Source organism: Condylura cristata, unplaced genomic scaffold, assembly GCF_000260355.1.
Source record: "Condylura cristata isolate star-nosed mole 26May11 unplaced genomic scaffold, ConCri1.0 scaffold00008, whole genome shotgun sequence".
In the NCBI taxonomy this organism is placed as follows: domain Eukaryota; kingdom Metazoa; phylum Chordata; class Mammalia; order Eulipotyphla; family Talpidae; genus Condylura; species Condylura cristata.
In genome coordinates this window covers 30122287-30145301 of record NW_004567109.1, presented here as the reverse complement: position 1 = coordinate 30145301, position 23015 = coordinate 30122287, and the positions used below count along the sequence as shown (strand labels likewise).

The 23015-nt window shown below is 55.7% G+C and overlaps 1 protein-coding gene across 1 annotated transcript in view; it reads left to right on the top strand.

The window, feature by feature from the left end:
- SSBP3 (single stranded DNA binding protein 3) overlaps positions 1-23015 on the top strand; it is a 152269-nt gene that overhangs the window by 117518 nt on the left and 11736 nt on the right. Inside the window, exons 6-8 of the mRNA XM_012722124.1 lie at positions 12822-12881; positions 16345-16411; positions 16523-16599. Of these exons, the coding sequence (XP_012577578.1) occupies positions 12822-12881; positions 16345-16411; positions 16523-16599 (204 nt within the window). The remainder of the gene's footprint in view (positions 1-12821; positions 12882-16344; positions 16412-16522; positions 16600-23015) is intronic.

Here is a 23015-nt window from a genome sequence, read left to right as displayed (position 1 = left end):
GCGCGTGGCCTGCGTGCACACGTGCGGGCATGTTTGTGTCTGCACACTCGAGTCGCCTCTCCCCCCTTCCGAAAAACGTGAACTCCACATGTCGCACCGTCACTCTCACTGATGAAATGGAAAGTTGAACATAAATCAATGTCTGCCGCCCTGTTAGCTATGCATCAGCAGTCAGCGCCTGGGAGATTTGCTCCGTAACAAAGCACCCCGCAGCTCGCGGGCCTCCACTGCCCCCCCAGTGCGAGCCAGCCCACACCAGGGGGCCAGCGGGGCTGCTGCCAGGGCTCCCCCTGCCTCTGCCACCAACAGGCACCCCTCCTCCACGGCCTGCCCCTGTCTTTCAGGGGAGAGGACGGGGGGTGTCTTGGTCCGGGAAACCCGCCGTGTCTCTGCTGCTGCTCCTTATGGTGTGAGAACCCAGACCCCTGGGAGACCCCGGCGGGCGTCCCTGCTGCCTCTGAGCCCATGCTGATCTCTCTTGTGGGTCTGATACCCACGGACGGGGTCAGTGGCCTCTTAGAGCTTGTTGGATGGTTTATCCTTTCCCCTTCAGACCTGGGTTTTACTTTGGGTTTCTCTTACAATCACGATGTCCCCTGTGCCTGAGCGCTGCTCTCCAGGGGTGGCGGGTCACGCCCTTGGTACTGCGACTATAGCAGTCCCCCTGTTTCTGACTGTCAGTGAGGGTTCACAGCCCTCGTGTGCCTTCCCTGCTCCCGTCTTACCACGTCTCTTGACTCCAGACACAAGAGGCTTGGTAAGACCTTGGACTTAAAGTGCCAGCCCCAGACTGCATGCTGGGCTTCCCAAGGGGCTCCCTTATGCAGGCACCCCACATCTGCTGTGTGCAGTGAAGGTTTGGGGAGCAGGAGGCACCCAGCTGCATGAGGCTTCTGAAGAGAGCTGTTACTATACATGGTGACTGTGAACAGGGCCTTGGAGCAAGACCCTGCCACCTTGGCTGTGTGTTCTGGGCAAGTTACGCGACCTCTCTGGGCCGGGCTCTGGGTTCCTCGGCTGTGCAGGGAGCAGCCACTCAGCCCTGGGCCCATTGCCGTGCCTCCTTTGTGGAGATGTGGGGAAGACTGACTTTGCAGGTCAGTGTACTCTTAGGTGTAGCGATGGGTCTTTGTTGCCACAAGAGGCCAGAGTGGAGTTGGCCCTTAGCTCATCCAAAAGCAAGGGCCGGGATGAGTTTTGTCTTTATCCCACAAGCACAGTGAGGGTCTGGGTGTTCTTTAGTCAGCTGACATGTCTGGCACTGCTGGAGCACTAGGCCCTCTCTGGCTTTTAACCTGTTGCTGCGGTTGCTCTTGTCCATCCTGCTTACCTTCCAGGCCTCTGTGACCTCTTGTTCTCTGTCCACCTAACTGGAGTCAGTTGGAGAGATAGAGGCAGGGATGCAGGTTGTACATCCAGAAGTGTGTGCCGCTGCTTCTGCCAGGCCCACTGACCTGAGCTTGATAGAGACCAGCTCTGCGCCCCAGGAGCTGGGTCTTCACCTGCATTTTTCTCCATTGTCGCCAGTGAATTCTGCCTGGGTGCTACTGAGTTTCTATTTCCCTGCCTGTAAAGCAGGATCAGCCCCACCTGCTTCACCAGCTCTGAGTTTGGGAACGTGGGGCAGATCAGACTTCTGCACAGGACTTCTTACCAGGGCAGACATCCACCCATGTGTTCGGGAAGACAGAGCTCTGCATAGTCCTGCCGGCCGCTCCGGGTTGGGCGGCAGGGCCGACCCTGGTGCCCGGCGTACATGGTAGCCCGGTGATGCTGCCTGGACTCACTACAGACCAGTGGATGGCTCACTGCCCCCGTCAAGTGCTTTCCCTCTTAAAGTCTACATTCTTGGCAAGACCAAGAATCCAAACTCTTCCCCTTGCCGTTAGACCAGCTGTTGATCCCTAGAAAAAAGGCCAAAGCTGCTGCTCTTGGACCAGCCTCTTCCTCTCCATGGCCTCACATCTCATGGCCTTTTCTGTAGGCTGTAGACTCTCCCCTACCCTTCTGGCAGCTCTGGTCAGTTTTATTTAAGAAGACATTGACAGTACCTTGCCCCTAGGTCAAAAAGGATATGCCCCAAATGTGGATCTCATTAACTTCCTCTTCTTCGATTTATTGTAGCCTCTGATCCTAAGGTACTGGTGCTGGAATCTCTTTGTGAAAAGTCTAAGGGTTTGTTGATTTGACGTCTGCCCTGGGTTAGCAGCTTTCTCTCTCTGGGTCTCGGCTACTCCATTTATAAAATGCCTTTCAAAAGGAGAGACGCGAGAGGGGTACGGTGGTGAGCAGAAGAAACCCAGCCCCTGGCCTCTGGGGTGCCATGGGCTGCTGGGAGATCCAGGCAGTCCCTGTGCAGTGAGCTGAAAAGCATACAACAGGTAGGGTTCATGGGGGCCTCTCTTAGGAGCCAATGCTTCCAACCCAGGACTAGCTCAGATGAGAACAGGTTATGTGTGGGGTGGGGGGGTGCAGCTCTCTGCGAGTGGCATGTTAGACAGAGGGGGTTCCTGAAGGATTCCGTAAGGTGCAGAGATCCCAGGCACAGCTTCTTGTCCTGTGACGGTCATTGACTCAGTATCCCCATCCCAAAGCTCTAGGAGGTGGTGGGGTCAGACTCCTGCTGCTTTCCCTCATCCCATTCTATTACTTCTTAACTGAGGAAGGAAGACCAGTTTGCAGGCTATTCTGAGTTCTCTGAGCAAGAGGCTGGAGAAGCCACCTCGTCGTCCAAGGAGCCTCAAAACGAAAGGGGAGATCCTCGCCAACGTTTCCTGCTCTGGACTCTCCCGTCTCCTCCTCCTTGCTGGGGAATTGGGATTGGATCCTGGCACTCAGGCTCTGTGGCTTCCTGGCTGGACTGAAGCATCTTTACTTTTTCGAGTTGTCTATTGGATGAGAAATGATAGGACAAGAAGGCTGTGCGCATGCCTGTGTGTGGAGAGCTTAAAGCAGAGCAGAACTCTCTGGGTGCCCGAGGCAGTGCCTTTTTAACATGCACCTCGCCTTTGCTTTGCTGTCATGATAAACAGCAGAGCTGGGCACGGGTGAGGGGTGGAGGCTGGCTGGCAGGCGCGCCATGCGGCTCTGTAGCACTATTCATTTTCAGAGGAGAGGAGAGGGCTTGGTTCTCTTGGCAAGGTAGGCGTCTTCCCGCTGTGTTCCCAGGGGCTCCCATGGTTCTGGATCTGGGTCTGTCTCTACCCGCAGGGCCTGGCTCTCCTGCAAGGAGGTGTTGGGGAGGGAGCGGTTTGCTTTTGAATCCTGACCAGAAACCCCCAGGCCTGTGACTAGGTATTGGAAACCTTCAGTTTAGGTCATTTGATTCCAGGCCCTTCAGCCAGTATTAAAGTGGGCTGGCCGATGAGGGAGGAGTGGTGGGGATGCAGGTACGTCCTCACACATAGTCTGCAAGAGAAGAGAATTAGTGCCCCATACAGCTGTGAAACCACTGTTTTGCCATGACTACGAGTCTTGATTTCTAGCTTAAAAGAGGGCTTTGGGAAGGAACGAGAAGGCTTCCTGAGTCCAGGATGCAGATCTGACCGCCACTTCTCACATGAGCTACCGAAGGTCAACGCCGGGGCTCGGAGGTCCCAGCCCTGGGTACCACCACGTAACCTATACAGCCCTCTGGCACTCACACCCACCCCTGCTCTGCTGCACACGTGCTCGGCCCAGAGTCCGCTCCCATTCCTTCTCCACCTAAATGGTCGCTCCTAAATGGGATTGTCCTGTAATCACGGTCCCTCACTCCTGGAGCCTCCTGGAGAGCTGCTGGGGTAAAGCTGTGTCTTGGTCTCTCCACCAGCATGGCACTCATCCGGGGAGCCAGAGAGCGGCTGCACTTACAGGCGGAGGCGGCTTCAGTGCACGTGGCCTGGGCCACTGCATACCTTTTCCTTTGTCCCGAAAAGAACACTCAGTTGCATGGGTACATGTGGACACAAAGAATGCCCAGCAGGAGGCCCCAAGGGTGTAGCAACTGGGCACAAATCAACCCTCTTCTCTCCTGCCTTACTAGCAATAGCCAGGCAAGGTAGAGCCCTTCCCTGGCTGAGGCAAGCCCAGAGAACCCTCCATGCGTTCACTGCATGAGAGGATCAGAACTACACGACCCTGCGAAAGCAGCTCAGAGCTGGGGATCAAGCCCCCAAACACTGTGCTGGCAAGCAAGGAAGCCGCTTGTTCCCCAGTATTGTGGCAGCGATGCAACTGGGGAGAGAGTCAGCAAGGAGACATTTGGGGACGACCCGCTGGCGATGAATGCTGGTCATTGTGTTGTTGCGATGAAAGATCATGTTGTTCAGGACCAGTGGCCAGGAAACCCGGAGCTCAGGGCTCAGCCACATGGCATGTCACTGAGAGAAGCAGCACTTAGGCTGGCTGGACCTGTGGTCTGACGTTCATCTTCTTTGTCGCCAGGGCCTGAGTCTTGACTCTGATAAGTCAGATCTTCACTGGCCTTCAACATTCTCACTAGTAAAATGGGGATTTACCTTGGTAGAGAAATGTGAGATTGAAATCTGATCTCAAAGTAGAAAGTAGATAGGGCCCTCCAAGGGGTTAAAGCACTATGAAGCTGTCTGCAGCCGCTGCAGCACGAGTTCGATCCCCGACCAGGGGGCTGACCCACATGGCGCGGCAGACTTCTGTGACCTGCCCACAGCGCCCCTCAGCAGTGTGTCTCAGTCAGTCCACCTGTTTTGCAGTCCACCATGTCTTGAGTGAATCCTCTCACTCCTGCACTTCTGGCCTGTACCCCAGTTCTTGTGTGCATGAATAAAATAAATCTTTTTAAACATCAAAAAGTAGGTACAGTTACAGAAACAGAAGAAGGCCCTGAGCCTTGGCCTACTGACCCTGCTCTATCTCCGCACAGTGGCTGCGCTCTTGGGCTGCAGGGGACTGAGCCTGGACCTGGGATCCGTGAACCCCTGTCCATGGGGCTCAGTCTTCCTGTCTGTGCGTAGGGCTGGAGGGAGAGGCTGGGAGACGTGTGGAGGGCGGAGGCCCTGGCTGCTGCTGACTGGGTCTGGACTTTGACTCGCCGTGTTTCTTCCCTTTGCTTTCCTAGCCGTCTCCTGCTGGTTCTGCACATGCCCCTCTCAGTGCTCAGCGGGCTGTCTGCCTCCTGTCTCTTGAGCAAAACACTGGCCAAGCACCTCCTGTGGGTACTTGTCTGCTAGTCCCTGGAAGTCAGATTCACGACTGCAGGGACCTCTTGCTGGCTGCCTGGTGCTGTCCAGGCTTCTCGGAGAGGCACAGGGAAGAGGGGACACCAGCGGGGGCCTTTGCTTAGCTGGATATCAGTGAGGCTTTTGTTCATCTTTGCAGCGTTGTCTGTGGTAGCCATGACCTTTTTGCACAGGTGACCCTGAGGGGTGACATTGTGTGAGGCCCTTGCCCCTTCTAACTGGGCAACCTTTCCACCGTCCCAGGAAGACAGGGCATCATTACTTGCCAGACATCTCCTTGACAACCCCCCCTTATCTGGTGTCCACAGAAGGCCTAAGATGCCTGTACCTCCTGACTATGAGCTCCCTGGGGGTCATGCCAAACCTGAGTGCTTACTCCACGGTTGGGTGTGGATGGCTCAGCCTCCTAGGCCCTGCTGTGTGCACCAGGCCTATGCTGGTTGGGCACATGGATGCTCAGGTTCCCTGTGCCCTCAAGATAGTGATCTCAGCACAGCCCTGGTCTCTGCACCCACCACACACACGCACAAGAACAGACAGAGAAGCGAAAGACAAAGGCATCTCTCCACTCCTGACTTCATTCCTACGGTTGGAATGAGTAACATGCCGTCTGATGAGCGCCATCTTAAAGGGAGGGTTTAAAGCTCTTCATCCCTCATCCCACCAAGTGGGCAGCTCTACACCAGGCAGGTCATTGGTAGAGACAGATTTGGGGTATCAGTGACACATTGGCACACCTCAGCCCTCTCCCCAGAACGGGCTCACGGCATCTTCTGTCAGCGTTCACGTCCAGGGAGCAAATTGAATTGTCTGCTGTGTGCCTTTTACCATGTGTATAATTAATGTAATTTTAGATTCACTCGCGGCAACACGCCCAACAGGCAGATTACACAGGCCGCCAGTAATGCAAGCCGTCCACCTCCCTGCCAGTCGATAGAATTCACGCCTTCAGCCTGGCCAGATCAGGGGCCAGCGTCCCCAGGAGTCAGAGGGCCGGGGTGTATGGGCTGCTTAGTCTCCTGACAACATAAAACTACGAGTGCGTCTGCCCAGAAGCTGCCTGTGGAGGTAGTAGGCAAATCTGGCCTGCGAGGAGTGACACTGCCTTCTGCTTTGAGACAGAGAATGTGCCAGGTGCTCGCAGGGCTTCCCCGGGAGGAGGTGACCCCGACTCCTCACCCGCCCACAGAGGAGCAGCACAGGCCCAGGGCTACAAGGCCGGACCCATCCAGAACTCTGGGGTGCTGGGCTGATGTGCTTGCCACAGGCTGCAGCCTGTCCTAGTTCTCGCCAGCTCCCAGACTCACCTCCGCGTTCAGAAAACCCAGAATTCAGCCCCAGTTCTATTTCTCTGCAAGTTCATGTTTTTCTAGGCAGGTGAAGACATTTTGGGGGAATGTGGGGTGGCATTTGATGAAGGAGCAGTGAATTTTGGAAGGGCTAAATTTAGCACCTATCTCTTGCTTTAAAAATTAATGCTTTTTTTAAAAAAAAAATCAGATTTTTAATCTTAAGTAGCTGTGTTCCCAAGAATATTTAGCTCAGAGGACCAAGATGGTCACCTTGTCGCTACTAACTTTTCTTCCTGTCCCCTTGAATGCAAAGGCATAGGATTGCGCTCCCCAAGGGGCTGGCTGGCTGTGACTGGGGTCCACCTGCCCTGCTGGCCCTGCTGTCTGGCCCTGCATGAACCCACCCTTCTAAGTGTCCACATGGGACAGAAGCAGGCTTGCTGCCCCTGGGCCCACACCACACCCACAAAGAAAGCAGAATGTCCCAAGAGGACACCCACTTTCGGAAAGGAGCTGATAGAGCCAGAAGTCTTCAGGAGGAGAATCTGAGAGCTTCCAGAGGCCGAAGAAGGCTCCCACTTGCCCTGTGAATGGCACAGCGGGGCAACTGCAGCATGAGGCTTGGGGGCCTTGGAGGACAGGGGCCTCGTGCTCCTGTCCTGTGTGCCTCGTGCTCACCCCTTTGCCATCTGTGGTAGAACATCCTTATTCTCCTAATGTGAGGACTAGGCAGCGTGCACTGAAGGAGCAGGGAGCAGATGCCAGGTCTGTAACTGCAAAGCCTCTCGTTATGCCACAATCTCTCGAACATGGTTTCAGACCAAGGTGGGCCTTTACCAAGCCATGTCCAGGAACTCCAGGTGGGTCCTGCTAATGGTTCTGAAGCACTTCTGCACAGAGACCGGACTGTTGCATTGTGGGAGCCCTCTGCTTCCCATTATACCATTGATGCCCACAAAGGCTCATTGCATGCCCAGCTTCACAGAATGCCCAGCATCTGCCCAGCCCTGCTAAGTGGTTCACATGGACAGCTGAAATGATAGGGCGAAGAATAAAAAGGAAGTGCAGGGGTTACCTGCCTCCAGTCAGATTTTGGAACCTCGGAGACAGAATGGCAAGCTCATTAGCAGTGTGTGGGCCAGAGTGAAGGCCCAGACCAGAAGTGGGCATGCTTCCTGCTTTCTTCTCCTAGACTCAGAATTACGGATGCCACGCATGAGGGTCTCCCCCAGACTCAGCTACCTTGTTGTCACCCCATAGAAACAGGACAGCACAGAGTTCCAACCAGTCAGTCAGGAAGCCCTGGTTTTCATCCCAGCTGACTGCGAGGGACTTCATCCACATTCTGCAGACTCTCTGAGCCTCAGTGTATCTGTCTCCTTTTTTTTTTTTTTATCAGCAATTTAAGCCTGTCGTCCTTATATTTTACCCCAGCGGGCCTGGGGGCTTCCTGGGCCTCTGTGACCCCAGGATGGGGCTGGCCAGATGCACAGCAGGTCAGCACCCAGGTTAGCCTGTGGGTGAGTGGCTGAGGCACCACCGTAGGGCCTGTGGAACGGCGGACCAGCTTGACGTGCACTACTTGTTAGCTGTGCAGCCTGGTGCGTGGCTTCGCCTTCCCGAGCCTCAGCTGCCTGGCTGTGAAATGGAGCGATCGATAGTCCTTATTGCCAGGAGTCAAGGGTCACACGCGCTAAAGCACGAGGCCACCTTCCCCGGGTGGGAGGTCTGCCCTGGTGTGATGACTGTAATTGTCCCTGTTTTGGCGATGTGTGAGCAGACAGGGCAGTCAGAGGCAAACCAGGATTGGAACCCGGTGCTTAACAAGTCCTGTTTGTTTATCTGAAATGAATGGGCCTTGTCGTGCTTCTGTGCTGGGCCTCTTATTCTCCCCTGTAAATGAAGGACTTTGGAAGAAAGATGGCAGAATCATTCAGAGCCACCCACCCAGCACGTGGGCAGGCAGGTGTGGTTCTCCTGAGCTAGCGAGGACCCCCAGCCCTGGTCTAGCCGGACATTCTGTGACCCTTGGTGTTTGCCCAGGTCCCCTCCCCCACGGTCTGCTGGGAATATCAGTCAGGCAGTAGGTGGCGGAAACCGCCTTCCTCCAGGGTCCACGGGTGAGGGAGGTTTAAGTGGAGCTGGGTTCAGAGACTTGCCAGGGCCAAGCATGCTTCCAGACACGCCCATTTTGGGTTCTTCAAAAGCTTTCAGCAAGTAGAAATCTGGAAGGCTCCACAGGGGAATTGTCTTTTGTGGGAAAACCCACCAGTATCAACAGTTTTAGGACTCCCTCCTCCGCTTACCATCCATCTGTTTGCCAGATCTGTTCAGAATTTGGGGAAAGAAAGATGCCTGTGTACCAGCAAAGGTCAAGATCCTCATATAAGGTTCTTACTTTGTGTTTCTCCTACATAACCCAAATGAATTGCAAGTTCAAAAGCCCAGTTTTCTAAAGCCTCCCGTCGGTTTCCCATTGAGAACGAAGGCTGGAAAGAGGCTGCTTCTTTATGGCCTGGTAAAACAGGGCGACTGATCATACCCCCTGGAGACGGGCACCTTGCCTGCCTTCTTTGCAGAAATATTATTTCCCCCAACACGGGGCCCTGTGGTCTGCTCCCGGGGATGTGCCAGGCGCTGGGGCCCATCCTGCCCTGTTGCATGCTGAGGGTCACAGACTAGATGCAAACACCACAGTGAAGGACTCCCGGCCAAGGGGCGGAGCAGGGACCCGGAGCCAATGGAGCCTTAGGCAGATGTGTGTAACTGTTGGGAAGTGGGAGAATAGCTTTCCTTTCTACCCACAGAGCTCCCGCTTGAGCGGGGGCCGATCAGGGAGCTCCCCGAGCAGGGGCCTAGTCAGCACCTGACCGGTGGGGGGTGAATGCTAAGCCTCACCTCATTGTGGTGGGGTCTCTGGGTGGCCTCAGCACTCTGAACCCTGGCTTCAGGGCAGAGGGGTTTCCGAGCTGCTGCCATTCCCAGCTTTCACGGCCCTTTCCCCACTGCTCCCCACCAGCCAGAGAGGGTGCTGGGGATGGACTGGGGCCTCGCTGAACCAGGGCAGCCTGAAGTAACTGAGGTGGAGTCGCAGGTTCAGATCTGCGTGTGGGCCCTTAGTGAGGACTGCCTTGGACTCCCCTTAGATGTCAGGCACTCTCAGTGCTTTATTTATGTTTTTCTCTAATCAATCAGCAAGTCAGCCGCCACTGGCCTCCCCTACCTAATGGGACGCACAGGTGTGGGTGCCTGCCCAGAGCCAGGGTGCTGTCCCCAAGGAAGCACATGACGTTACCAGAGAGCGTAATAGCGGCTCACGAAGGAGGAGGCGCTCCCTTCCTGCCAAGAGCTCAGGAACCAACAGGAGGCCTTTCGCCCCCTCTTGGCAACTGGACCTCACCCTTGAACCCTCCTCCTCGTTTCTTTTCGTTTTTCCCTTTTGGGGGTTTGGCTTCAAATTATCTTATTTTGTTTACATTACACCCAAGTTTCATGGTACAAAAGACTTGCAGGTGCAAATATGTCCCGCCTTCATTAACTTCCCCTCCCTTTTTAATTTATGTGATTTCAATTTTCCTTCCCTGTACTGTTAATTAGGGGACCCTCTAATCAGTGCCATTATCACAGTGGTATTCATGTTTAGGAAAGCCGCTAAACAAATGCTTGCAAAATTGCTAAATGGCTAATTAATGTCTGTTAATTAAGAAAATTGCTCATGGTAACAAACCATGCCGTTGCTGGCAGCCGCTAGAAAGACACACACTTGTTGGAATTAGTAGCGTGGCAGGTAGGGGAACATCTGCTCTGCGGAGCTTTTAGGAAGTGAGCACAGCCCCTCACTTCGCCAAGAAGCCCAGGCGCGCCCCCTGGGTCTCCTGTGCTGCCTTCCTCTGCACACCCCAAATCTCCATGCCCCCCACCCACATGCCCGTGCCTCCCGGTCTGCCCATATTTTCCAGCGAGCAGGCGGCTAAGCAGCCTGGATTTGAGGGGAAAGATGAAGAAAACCCCGTCTGTGTCTCTCAGATTCTTTCTTAATTTTCTCAGACCCGTGTCCCATGCATGCGTTCATTGTTTCTCAGAAACAGTCGTGGAAGCTAGGTAAGGGCACACCGCCCAGCCCTGGCACCATGGGCCCCAGTGCCCACGTGGGCGGACAGCACTGCTGTCCAGGCTTCCTGACTGTGACCCAGAGCCACAGACCCATGACACCGTGACCCAGTGTGCGCGCACACACACGTTTACAAATGAAACAGGGTAGTGATGAAGCTCCCATTTTTTTCTGTTTTTCCCATTCTGTTTCAGGTATTTAAAAAAGCAATGGTTGCAACCCACTGAATTGATTTTACCACCCACTAATTGATTGCAACCCACAATTTGACCAACCCATGGTTGAAGTGAATTTATCTACCCCTCTCTTGCAGGGGGTTGGGAGGGTTTGAGGTTGGTGTGGCCCTGGGCTTTTGGAGGTCAGCTGAGAACCCTGGGTAACTCACCACCAGCAGGAATGGAAAGCCCTGCCTTTCACCTACACACCCACCCAGCAGCTGAAGAGTCACCAGCCCCCTCCGCCCCTCCCCAACTCCTCTGCACAAACGCTGGGCTACAGGGGCCCGGTGAGCCTCGGCCCTGTCGGACTTGGCTTGGCCCTGCCACTTACCAGTTGCAGACTGTGGCCAGGCCCCGGCCCCTTGACACTCAGTTTCCTTAGCAATAAAACAGGAATGAGGAGCCGCACCTTACGGGCCTGTTTCCAAGTGACGGTGATCTAATGAACCCCACCAGTGGGTGCTTGGTGACTGTCTCTTCCTCTCATCCCTGCTTGTTCCATCTCTGGTGCTCCCGCCCCCGCTGTCCTTCACCCTTCAGGGCCCTCCCCTCTCAGATAGGCTGATGTCCTCTGTGGCCCCCAGCCCTCCCCCCACAGGGAGCTCCTTCCTGCAGGGGCCTCGCCCCTTCCTTCACTACCGCAAGCGACACCTGCACGCTCTGCAGCGTGGGTGCGGCTCCCGGCCCCTGTGCAGTCTGAGCCCCGCCTCAACCAACGTGTTTAACATGGCAAACTCGCCTCCAGTGCAGACCGGCGGGCCCTGCCCCTGCGTGCTTTGACAAAGGCGCTTGATTGTACTTTCATTCCTTAAGTTCCCTGTGAGTGTGTTGACCGGCCTCTGTCCCTCCCGCTCACCGACTGGCACCACTGAGCCGGACCTAGGCAGCAGCTCGCACCTCCCCGCCAGCCAGAGCCCGCGCCCGCACGCCCGCCACCCGCCCTTCGTTCTGGTTTGATTTTTGCTCTGTTAAGCTTCTGCTGCGCTCCCATGTGCTGTGATCTGTAACCTGCTCTACTGTCTGGCCTCACAGGGTCCTCCGGGGTCACAGCCCTCGCCGCACGCACAGCCTGCACCTCACAATCCCAGCAGCATGATGGGACCCCACAGTCAGGTAAACGCACTGTGGCTGGCCCCCCGCCGGGGCGCGCGGGGGCACCAGGAGGACAGAGCCAGCAGAGGAAAAACAAAAATCAAAACTTGCTCTTGCCATTGCCATGGAGTCTTTATTGACAAATGGAATTTTTAGAAAAATCCTATTTTTTCTAAAGATAGCCTTCGTTCCTTGGACATCACCCCCAGCTTGGATCTGAAACCAAAAGAAAAGAAAAGAAAAAAAAAAAAACATTCTGTGACCTTGTCAGCGGCCTTTGCGTTTTTGTTTTTTCCTCTCACTTTTGGTTTGGTTTGGTTTTTGAGTTTGGTTAACCATTCATTTGTAACTGAAGCTGCATCCCTAGTCTCTTCTGTGTGCGCTCTCGCTGCTGAGAAAGCTTTCTTGCCCATTCCCCTGCACTGAGTTAGGGAGCCCGCTGCCCCCCGACCCTCGTCATTGTGTTTTCCCCTTAAACCCTCGCTGCCCTCCCCCACCCCCCTGTTGGTGGTTTCTCTGTGTGTGTGCCTGTGTGTGTGCATGCCTCCAGCTTTGTCTGCACACACTGAAAACTGGATGTATAAGTCCCTCTTTGGAGTCTTACCGGCCGTCACCGAGAGCAGAGGTCTCTCCCTTTGCCCTGTGTTGCTGTAACTGCTCTTTCTCGGCCTGTGCCAAGTCCCAGCCGCTGCCCCGCCACCCAGAATAGAGTGGGAAGTCACCTTGGTGCGTGCGACTGTAGTTCCCCCCGCCCAAGGGAAGTTTTGCCCAGAGACAAGAAGCCACAGGGAAGGAGAGCTTGAAAGATCACTAGCTGTAACCACACTGAACTTTGTGGAGTGGAGTGCATTTGTGTTTGTCCCTGTGCAGAAGCACAGGCTGTCATTGAACTCATGCCCTATAATTGCAGCCTTTTATGTCACCGAGATACGCAGGCGGCCCCAGGCCTCCGATCAGAATGGGAAACCAGGTACTGTAAACCTTTTCATGACCTCTCTCCCCTCCCTTGGCCACCCTTGACCCCAGCTGGGCTTTGACTGGAATCAGAAGTTGGGAAGAGGATTTTGGGAGGTGGAAGTTCAGGTTTAACTTGGAGGCGGCTTCCAAGCAGGCGGGAGAGAGGGCCCTGTGCCCGCAACATGGCTCCCCTACCTGCCGCTCCTGCGGGCTGTGGGTGTGGGCGGCCAGTTCTGGAGCAGAGAGCCAGGGTGGGGAGGCAGGACTTCAGCTCTCCTAGAGAGCTGATGTGCCCTGGGCCCTCCCTCCCAGCTCCTTCTAAGAAAAGGGTCTTCCTTCTTAATGAAGTTAATAGACAATGTGCATTTTTTTTTCCTGGAAGCTTTTGAGAATTGCCAAGGCTGGTAAATATAATCCTGCTATTAGGGGGAGAAATGGCCCGTAGGAATGCTTAGATCAGGAGCCCGGATGCAGTGGGGCAGGACATTTGTGAGTCTTTAAGCAACGCTTGCTGCCTCCCAAACCCGACTCAAAACAAGAAAGGATTTGTTCTTGTAATTGGAAAAGTGGCCTGCTTGTGGAGAGGGCCCTTCGGCCGGGGGCTGGGTGCCTTCTGCTGGCTCATCAGAGTTGGCAATCCTAGGTGGTCTGGAGAAACCAACCCACACCACCCTCCCTGCCTCGACCTGTCTAAGGGCAGAGGGAAGCTGGGGCAGTAGAAATGAGCAGCCTCCTCTGGGGATAGACTTAAAAAAGAAACTTTAATGAAACATCAGGGAAATTCTTTTCATGCCAACATACTTTTTTACACATAACAAAATTTCTTTGAGCGACCTTGCAAGAGCCCTTAAAAAAATCTGACGGCGATGCCAGCGCGTCCATCCGTTTTCAGCTTTGGAGGTGGGAGGTGCACTCCCAGATTGGCGTTATCCTTCCATTCTCAAGGATCAGCACGAAAGCCACCGAGTGAGATGAGGGGGCTAGAGAGACGTGGGCTCCAGGGGTTTCAGCTGTAAAGTCAAGTTGTTCACCAGCTTTTCCCTTCCTGCGGCTCCCCACCCCACCAAAAGTCCTTCTTTGTTTTCTACTTTCTGAACAGGAGGAGCGCTTGGGATGCCCGGTAGTGAGCAAACAGAACGGCAGAGGGGCCAAGGCTCCCCCAGTGTCCCCGCGAGCTGGGCTGGGTGTCGGCTCCTGGCCAGCCACTGTCTCCTCTGGGGCCTTCACACCTGCAGAAGCGCTGCTGCGCCTTTGTTCCCAGCGGTCACTGAGCAGGCCTCCCTAGCCTCAGACCGCCCCAGCAGCACTGGCCGCCTGCCCTTCAGGGGCTCCTGTTAGCCCAGACCAGCCCCCGCTCCAGGGAGGGCACAGATGCTTCCTTATCATTGTGGCCTTTCCTCCAGCAATTAGGGACACACGAGAGGAAGAAATGTGCATGTTTCTGTTTGTCAATTAAGCACAAGCAAGTACCCCAGAGAGCACATGGAGAATAAATCCATCATCTGTACTTGGAATTACAGACCAGTTTTCCCGACCTCCCCACGACCCCACATCGGGAATCTCCCACTTCCTGCTTTCCTGTAAGCTCAAGATGCCTCCACCCTCCAGAGGGTGGGGGCAGGCCTTACACAGGTACTGCTCCTCTGGGGTTCAGTGCCTCCCTCAGGTGAGGCTGCTGGCCGGCCAGAGCCTCTGGCCTCCCGGTTAGCTCAGCCCTGCCCTGTGGCATGTGGAGGAAGCAGAGGCAGTGGGACTGTGAGGGCTCCTGTGACCTCTGGGTTAGGGTGAGGAGACGGCCATCTAGGGGACAAGGAGCTAAGGGCCCTTGGCTCTGCCTCAGGTTATTACAGGCTGCATTTTGGAGGCTGTGTATAGAGCCCCAAATGAGGGTAAATGGTGGGTGGTGAAGAGGGGTTCAGCTGGGTTGTCGAGTCCCATTCACACCCCAGCAGAGCCCCCGCTGGCCTGACGGTTGACTCAGGCAGCCTGCACTCGCTGCTGGGACTTGGCCATTTCTTGGGTGGGCACTTGAGTACCTGCCCCTCGGCTCTATAAGAGAGAAGCTGTCCTGCTGCCGGGAACCTGTGGCCCAAACCAGAGCCTCTAGCTCTCCCCGCCAGGCCCCAGGCAAGTGTGAGCCGCAGGCTGGTGGCCCCATGTCGGGTCCCACCTTTTCTTGTGTGAGGACCTCAGTCTCAGCCAAGTCTTTCATCCTAGCCACTGCTGGGAGACCCAGACTGCCTGCTCCATCGCTGGGTCACCCCAGTGAGGGGAGGAGGAAAGTTCCCACAACCCCCATGAACCTCAGGCAGCCCAGCTCCGCCCTGAGTCCTGACCCACAAGGTTAGGGGAGCCCTGACCCAGGAGCTTCCTGCGAGAACTGCTGGTCAGCACTAGGCTAGCTGGAGGGGGGCTGTGGCCGAGCCCCAAAGCTTCTGCTCCTGAGTAGGATGGGGGGGTATTCTGTGATGTAAGGGGCCCGCCTTTCTGATCTCTATCTCAGGATCCCCTAAACCAGATGCCTCCGAGGCAGACCTTTTGTCCTCTCAGAGGCTGTATGTAGCCAGGCTCTAGGGAAGACACTAAACCCCCAACAGGACAGACTTAAACCAAGCATTTGGGAAGAAAAAACGGGGAGAGAGGAAGTGGTGGGGCTAGCTAAAACCCAGACTGGGGGCACACTCAGCACCCAGGAAGGTGGCCGCCTCGGGTGCCGGCGGCCACTGGGTGAGCACAGGGCTCTGTGCAAGCTTGTGTGATCCTCCCATCAGCCTCATCACCCATCCCCCCTAACCCCCCCCACACGCACCTCACCCAAATCCAAGCAGGACAGTGTCCCACCGTCAGACCCGTTGGGCATCCCCCCAGCAGCAGCGGCGTGGGGGTCCCTGGGGCCGGGGCCTGGCCTCTGCGAAGCACTAGCAGGTGGGAAGCAGCAGCCAGTGTCCCCAAAGCCTCTGCGCTCCCCTCAATGCCCGCATTTGAGTTTAGTCCAAAGACTGAGGCTTCTAGAGGTGAACCTCTTCTCCCAGTTGCGTCCTTTTCCCTAGATGGTAGCTGAAATGACTTCAGGCGCACGTAAATCACTTCCAGTCGGTTTTTACGGGATTCCCAGGGGCCACAGCGCCCGTCCTTGTCCTTATTGGTGACCACACCCACGCCTGCCACTCGCGCTGGCTTTGGGGACCTGGCTGCCATTCAGCACCCTGCTGCCCACTTCACCGCTGGCTCAGAAGGTGGCTTCCGTGGTGAGAGAGCCAGTGAGACCCCCACCCCCGCCAGTAGGTGACTGGAGACTTCTGGGCCTCTGGACCACTGTTGCCCTATCTAAGCCTCAAAGGCTGCTGCTTCCCCTGCTCCCGTTTAGAAAGGACCCCCCCCCACCATGATTGGGGCAGGGAGGCGCGTCTCCCCCTTTTCCCAGTTCCCGGGAGCAGTCACTCAGCTCTTGTCTCAGTGTCTCACGTCTCTTGCAGCCTCCGGGAGGAGTTCCTGGGACACAGCCCCTGCTGCCCAATTCCATGGACCCCACACGACAACAAGGTGGGCGGGGCAGGGTTGCCCCAGGGTGGGAGTGGGGGCAGGGGTGGGCCTCCCCTCCACTGTCTGCCTCAGTCTCCTGCCACCTCACAGTTCACCTCTTCTCTCATGCAGGGCACCCCAACATGGGAGGATCAATGCAGAGAATGAACCCTCCCCGAGGCATGGGGCCCATGGGTCCTGGCCCACAGGTAAGCACCTGTCTGTCGTCCAGCTCCCTGGTCATTGTGTGCACCCGCCTTCTCTCCTCTCTCCATTGTCTGTCTGTCTGCCCACGTTGCCCGACTCGCAGGGGTGGGAGGAGGGGGCGTGACTGTCCTCTTGGCTGTAGCTGGAGTGGCCCATGCAGCGTGGAGGCCCTAGGTGGTGGACCCTCCAGGGGACAGATGTGTTCAGTGACACACGTACGAAGAATCTGAAAGGCTGAGCAGTGTTGTGGGACCTCCCACACCAGACACCCTAAAGCCTCCCAGCCAGTTGATGGACGTGAGCTGGCTCGGGTCATGGTTTGTTGGGACCCAAAGTGGGACTGATGAGCAACAGTCCTCGCTCTGGCTGCAGCTCACTACTTGCCTGTCCTGTGGTCGGATCACATGGCTGTGGTGGACCCCAGTCTCCCCACCTGTCCACGGAGTGTCTATCCATGGTTCTCAGCACTGCCATCCCAGGTAAGGGGAGATTAGGGTATCCAGGGCCCCCAACATCCACTTCAACTCAAGAGCTAATTCCATATGCCAGACCTATACCTAAGATTTTTTTTGACCAGGGAGTTCCATTGCCAAAGAAGGCAATTTAGAAAGTTCTGGAAGAAACCACCGTCAGTGCCTGTCTCTCTCTTTACAGTTGCAGTGTATGGTCATTCATTATGACTCAGTTCATAACCCACAGGTGGAGGTTACATGGGACCATTGTGTTAAGGGTCTGACAGGCCATTTTTGTTCTAGAATCTTCTCAGGGTTGGCTCAGACTCCTCCAGTATTTGACTGGGGATCTGTTTCTGCAAGCAGTCTGGGCAGAGTTTGCTGCCTTCTTGGGGATTTTCTGGAATCTAGCTAGAAGAAGCTATAGTCTGAATAAGGGGAGGGGAGTGAGAACAAGAGCATTTTTGTTGGGGTCTTCTTTTCTCCTTTTGTGCCCTACTCTGAAGTCGGTTTATCTCCTCCATCCTGGTTTATGGATCCTCAGAGCCTCCCTCATGGGCACATTAGTGCTCTGCACACACACACCAGAGACTCCAGACACTCTGTCCAGAGTGTATAATACTTACAGTACACCTGGCACACCACTTTCTTTTCATTGGTGCTGGGTTATCCGTGATGTTGAAAGACTTCAGGGAGTCCCTAGTCTCCCCTTGGCTTCAGAGCCCTAAATGGAAGCAGGCCCATGCCAGTTGCAGCTGCAGTTTTCTTGCTGTTGGTTTTTACCCCCTTCACCAGGTCCTCAAAGCTGGTGATTTTTCCAGCTCCTCTAAGCCACTGGAGTGGCGGCTTCCTGTCATGCGGCCATCTTGAGCCAGCCTCTGCAGGGCCGCTTGGCTGAGGAGCCATGGAAAGGCCACAGGTCTGACAGCAGAGCCTTCCCGCTCGAGTCTCCCTTGGCTTGGACAGGCATTAGCCGGCTCTCCTGGCGTGGCCTTGGGCGTCTCTCCTGGGGAGATAAGAAGGTGGCTCTGAGACAGAAAAGCTTAATTCCTGCGAGGCCACCCCTCTGGGTTTTGAGTGCTTAGTAGCCGCATCTGTCAAATGGGCAGGAGACATTGTGTCTGTAGGCAGCGGAAGCAGGTGCAGGTTCTCAGCCTGAGTTGATCCAGGCGGCTCTTAGCAAGCGGTTTCTGTTCTCCAGCATTCAGGGTTCCAGTTGGGTTTGGTGACTGCTTTCAGTGGCCTTTTTATGTTTAAGTGGCAAAGGGCAATAGTGTGTTAAACCTGTAGAATGAGCTTCTAGAATGTTGTGAGACTGACTGAGAGCAGAATATTCCAGAAATCTAGAACTGCCTTCTGGCTTAACCGGTGTGTCATCAGTGCCCAGCAGTCCATCTAACTCTTGTGATGCACTTTAAAGAGGAGAGGGTCCTAAAGACGACAGAGTCCTGCCCCCAAGGGCCTCTGGACCCACGGTGGCTCTCTTGGCCTTTATACTCCCATAGGTCCTGAGAGAGATGCCCAGGTGAGAGGCCAGCTCGCCTTGCCCACTTCTGCCAACCTTAGAGATTCTGAAACCATCACTCCCATTTTCTTATTTTACCAGTAGGAAGATTCTGAAGTGCTTTCCCATACCCTGTACGCTTCTGGGTATTCCAGAGCCAGGACTCTTCCAGAGCATCCCAGAAGTTTGCACCCCTTCCCTGGGAGCAGGGAAGACCTGGCCTTGTGTGAGACAAAGCTGGGCCTGGGCCTAACTGTGAGAAGGTCACAGCCTCTGGGATCAACCAGGGGGTGAGACCTGCAGAGTCTGGAAGTTTGAGGTCAAGGCTAAGGCGGGAGGGGCAAGTCCCCCTCCTCCACTCCAGCCCTTCTCTCGGTCCCTGAGAGTCCTACCCTGGTTGCTCCCAGTGGAAAGAAGATTGAGCTTAGAATTTGGTGCTGGAAAACACACCCTGGCCAGGACTCAGCCTCCTTGGGCATCCGGTGCTTCATCTCAGGTGGGCAAGGCCTCACTGGCTCTGCGTGGGGCCGGGGCAAACAGCAGCTGTAAATACAGACCTCGGCATGAGGTGCCTCTGGGTGCTGGGCCCCACTCCCCCTGCACTGGGGGGGGACCTGGGCTTGGGGTGGAGCGCTGTCTCTGCCATGCCCCAGCTTCTGGAGGGTAGCCAGAACGCTGCATGCACAGCACTGTACATAACCAGAGCAGAGGTGGGACGCTGTCTGCAGGGCTCCCAGCGGGGAGCGAGACAGCTTACAGTCAGTGGCCTCTCTTCAACATCCTGGACAAAGAAGAAGCACAGGGTGTTCTCAGGGCCACTTCATAGCTTTCAAAACCAAGAGGACTAACATTGCACCTTTAGAGCCCAGATGTCATGAAGGACCCAGCAGACCAGCACCGCCCTGCCCTTTACCCTTAGTGCCTCGGACAGGTTTTACCCTGGTTTTCTAAAATGGCCCCCACCTGACAGTGTCAGGCAGGAGCCTTTGGGCTGTTGTTCAACCGAGAATGAGGCTAATTCTGCAGCGACTTGTGGCCAGGACCCTGTGGAGAAAGGCCCCGTCAGTGGGGCCGTGGCTCACAGACCCCACAGTGTGTCTGGCCTTCGGGTCATGGTGCCGTTAGCACAGCCTGGGCTCAGACTGTCCTGGCTTGTCTGCGTGGGAGAAAGTTCAGATGAAAGATAATCCACAATCCCTAGGGACATCCTCTGCCACCAGGAACTTGTCTCCCTGGACAAGCCCAGGACAGCGCAGGCCCCTCTGTGAGCCAGAACCACAGAAGGAGAAGGGAGGATTGTAAACCCAGCCAGAGCAGCGCAGACTGGGTCAGGAGGGGTGGGCCGGCTGGGGCCAGTCCCTCCCAGCAAGGGGTGTTCAGGCTCCCATGTGACGAGTACCAGGACACTGCCAGGCACCCAGAGTCTCCTTGGACAGATCCTGCCTACAAACGAGGTCTCTCTTGTGCTGCTTTGGAGGTGAAGCTCTGGCTGGGCGCTCTGATGGGGGGTGATGGAGCAGCAGCAGACCCAGCCCACCAGGTGCCTCTACAGACCCCCAAGGACCTCTGCCCAGAGCACAGAGTTGAGAGTCACAGGCTGGGAGCCTCCTTCCCTGACTGCGGTTCAGACCCTCTGCCCCTGGTGTGGCAGTGAGGGTGAAGAGCACGGGGGTGGGGGGCGGGCACTCTGGCTCGGTCACACCTCGCAGCTGCAGGCAGGCTGGCACTGGGAGAGGAGAGGACCCCTTGTGCCGAGGCTCCTCGCCCTCCAGCTCGCTGCAGAAAGGCTGGTGTGTCTCCTTTGGAACTTACCCCACCACCACCACCACCAAGCCTGGCTTGTAATGCAGCTTTCATCCCAGCATACTTCAGGCTTGGGCAAGTCTCTGGCTCTGGACTTCCAGCCCACCCTCTGTGAAAAAGGGAGTGGCCTTCCTGGGTGCATGCCTCTGTGGCAGAGGCTGTGGTGGGCACCCTCCCTGCAGGGAAACAGCCGGGGACTATTTGGAGCCACCTCAGTCAGGCTAGGGTAGGACCAGCAGTGTGCTAGACGCTCTCCTGAGCCACACGTCCAGACGTGTCCTCCCTCTTCTGCTCATCTTAGAGCTGCAGTGTCCTGGCCGGGCCCACCAGCCCCTCAGCCAACCCTGCACCTTTACCATGGCACAGGCCACTCTCCTGGGAGGGAGGACGGCGGGATGTGGGTGCAGCCCGGCCAGGCTGGATGGTAGACCTGTGGGCTGCCCGGGGGGTGGTGAGCTTCCTGTGCTGGAGGAGCGGAAGCGAGACTGAGATTTGTAGTGGGGATTTAGGAGCTGCGCGAGGGACTTAGAAAGGCCCTTTAAGACCCGAGGTTCTGTGATGCTTAAGGCAGCATTAAGGGCTTTGGCGCTTGTTCTGCTGCTGGCATCCCGAATCAGCACACACCTCCAAGGGCTGACAGCACTGGAAAGCCATCATTCCACTTGATCCTCCCTAGCCCTATAATGTTGGGGCCTCTTTGTCCCCATTTTACAGATAAGGCAGCAAGGGACGATGGCGCTTCAGTCCCCACTATGCCATGAGCACAGCTAGGTGTCACTGGCTTCTGCACCTCCGCTTGAGGCTTTTTAATGCCTCAAAGTGGGGCTAGTAATGGGGTTGTCACATTAATTAAATGTAGGTGTCAGAAGGCACACTGGGCAGCTTGGTGTGGAGTCACTATTACTGTTCGTGTCATTTGCTCAGACTCACCAGTAAGTGGCCCAGCTGGCTCACGCTCCCATTTGTGACCTCAGGTCTGCGGCTCTGTCACCCAGCAGCTGTCTCTGCCCGGCACCCAGCCCTGCATGCCCCATGAGCCTGCCACCGTCTGTTCAAGGGCAGGCACACGTCTTCCCGACCCAGGGAGTCTGCCCCCAGCAGGCACGGGTGATCCGGGCTCTGGGAGAGCTCACTGTGGGGTTTCTCTGTGGCTGCTTCCCTCAACTCCAAGCTTTTTGCAAGCCAGCCTGGTCTTAGCTCCTGAGAGTCTGTCCTGTCGGGCATTCTTCCTTCCAGACTCCAATCCCCTCTGGGTAGCCACGCAGAGGAGGGTCCCTGAGACAGACAGGCTACCACTTTGGGGCAACTCTGAGCCTGTTGTTTCTGGCATCTGCCCCTCTTGTGGGGATCCCTGCCCTTCCACCTCTCACCAGATACATGGCATAGAGAGTGTCTCCAGAGGCTCACAGATCCAGGGGAAGCCCAGCTGTGTCATTTGCTGATGGTGACCTCGGGCAAGTATTTCTCCCCTTAGACTCTCAGTCTACTTACTATCCTTTAAAACAGGAATAATACCAGCCGTGGCATTGCTGTAAGGACCAAACCAGAGAGTGGACAATAAAGCATGCTATAATCTGGGTGAAGAACAGGTGATGCTGGCTGTTGTTGGCCTCTAAAATCCCACCAACCTACTTCTTTCAGATACTCTGTAAGAGCTGAACTTAAGCCACAACCATGTTCACTTTACCGCCTGTTCATCCTCTTCTTCACTCCTTCATTGATTGATTAAGTACCCAGCCTGTGCCTTCTGCAGCATAGAGTAAAAGGAGGTTCAGAGATCTTTAAGATAACAGTCCCCACCTTCAAAAGGTATTCCCAGTGAGGGAAGTGGCTATGACTGTACCCAAGTGATGCAGGCTGTTTGGGAGGGATGTTACAAAGTATTGTGAAGTGGCGAGAAAATAATAGCAATGAACAGCTATGTACCAGAGACATTTTGGGGAATGGGATCAAAAACAGTGGGGGGAGAGAAATGCACTGGACTGTGGTGATGGCCCATGGGTGATTTGGTGATGGGAAGTGACCCAGGTAGAAGGCCTCACAGAAGCAGTGGTGTTTGAGCTGGGTATTGGAGCCTGCCGAGTGGAGAAGAGAGAAGAGCATTTATTCCTGTAAAGAAAATAGCTTTTAAAATAGGGAGTTCAGGGGAGAGCATTGGCCTGATTTGTGACTGGAGACGAAGGGGTGAAAGGCCCGTACGGGCGCTGTGAGCCACCCCACACTGCCCTGGAGGGCTGCGCCAGGCTGAGTCAGGATTCACAGGAGTTCCAGGTTCTTTGTAGACTGCTCTCAGGAGGAGTGGCGATCCCCCCCAGAATAGGAACAGAGTCCTCCTCCTCTCCACCATTCCTGTAGAGAGCCCCAGATGCTGGTACCTGATTAGATGGGGTGACTTGTTTCAGGAGTGGGATGAGGTGGGGAGGCCACCCAGACCTGGGGCACAGTGGGGTGTCTGTGCTGGGTCTCGGGGACAGCTGTAGGACAGGTCTTGGGGAGTGAGTCGTGCCCCTCCACATCCAGGCCCTGCCTGCCCTTGGCTGGGCAGTAGTCAGCCCCATTGGTTTCTGCAGTGGCTGTTCAAGTCTGTCCCCCTTTACCCACCTAAGACCTGAGGGGACGGTGCCCACCAGAGACATGTGTGGCTTGCTTGACATCCGTG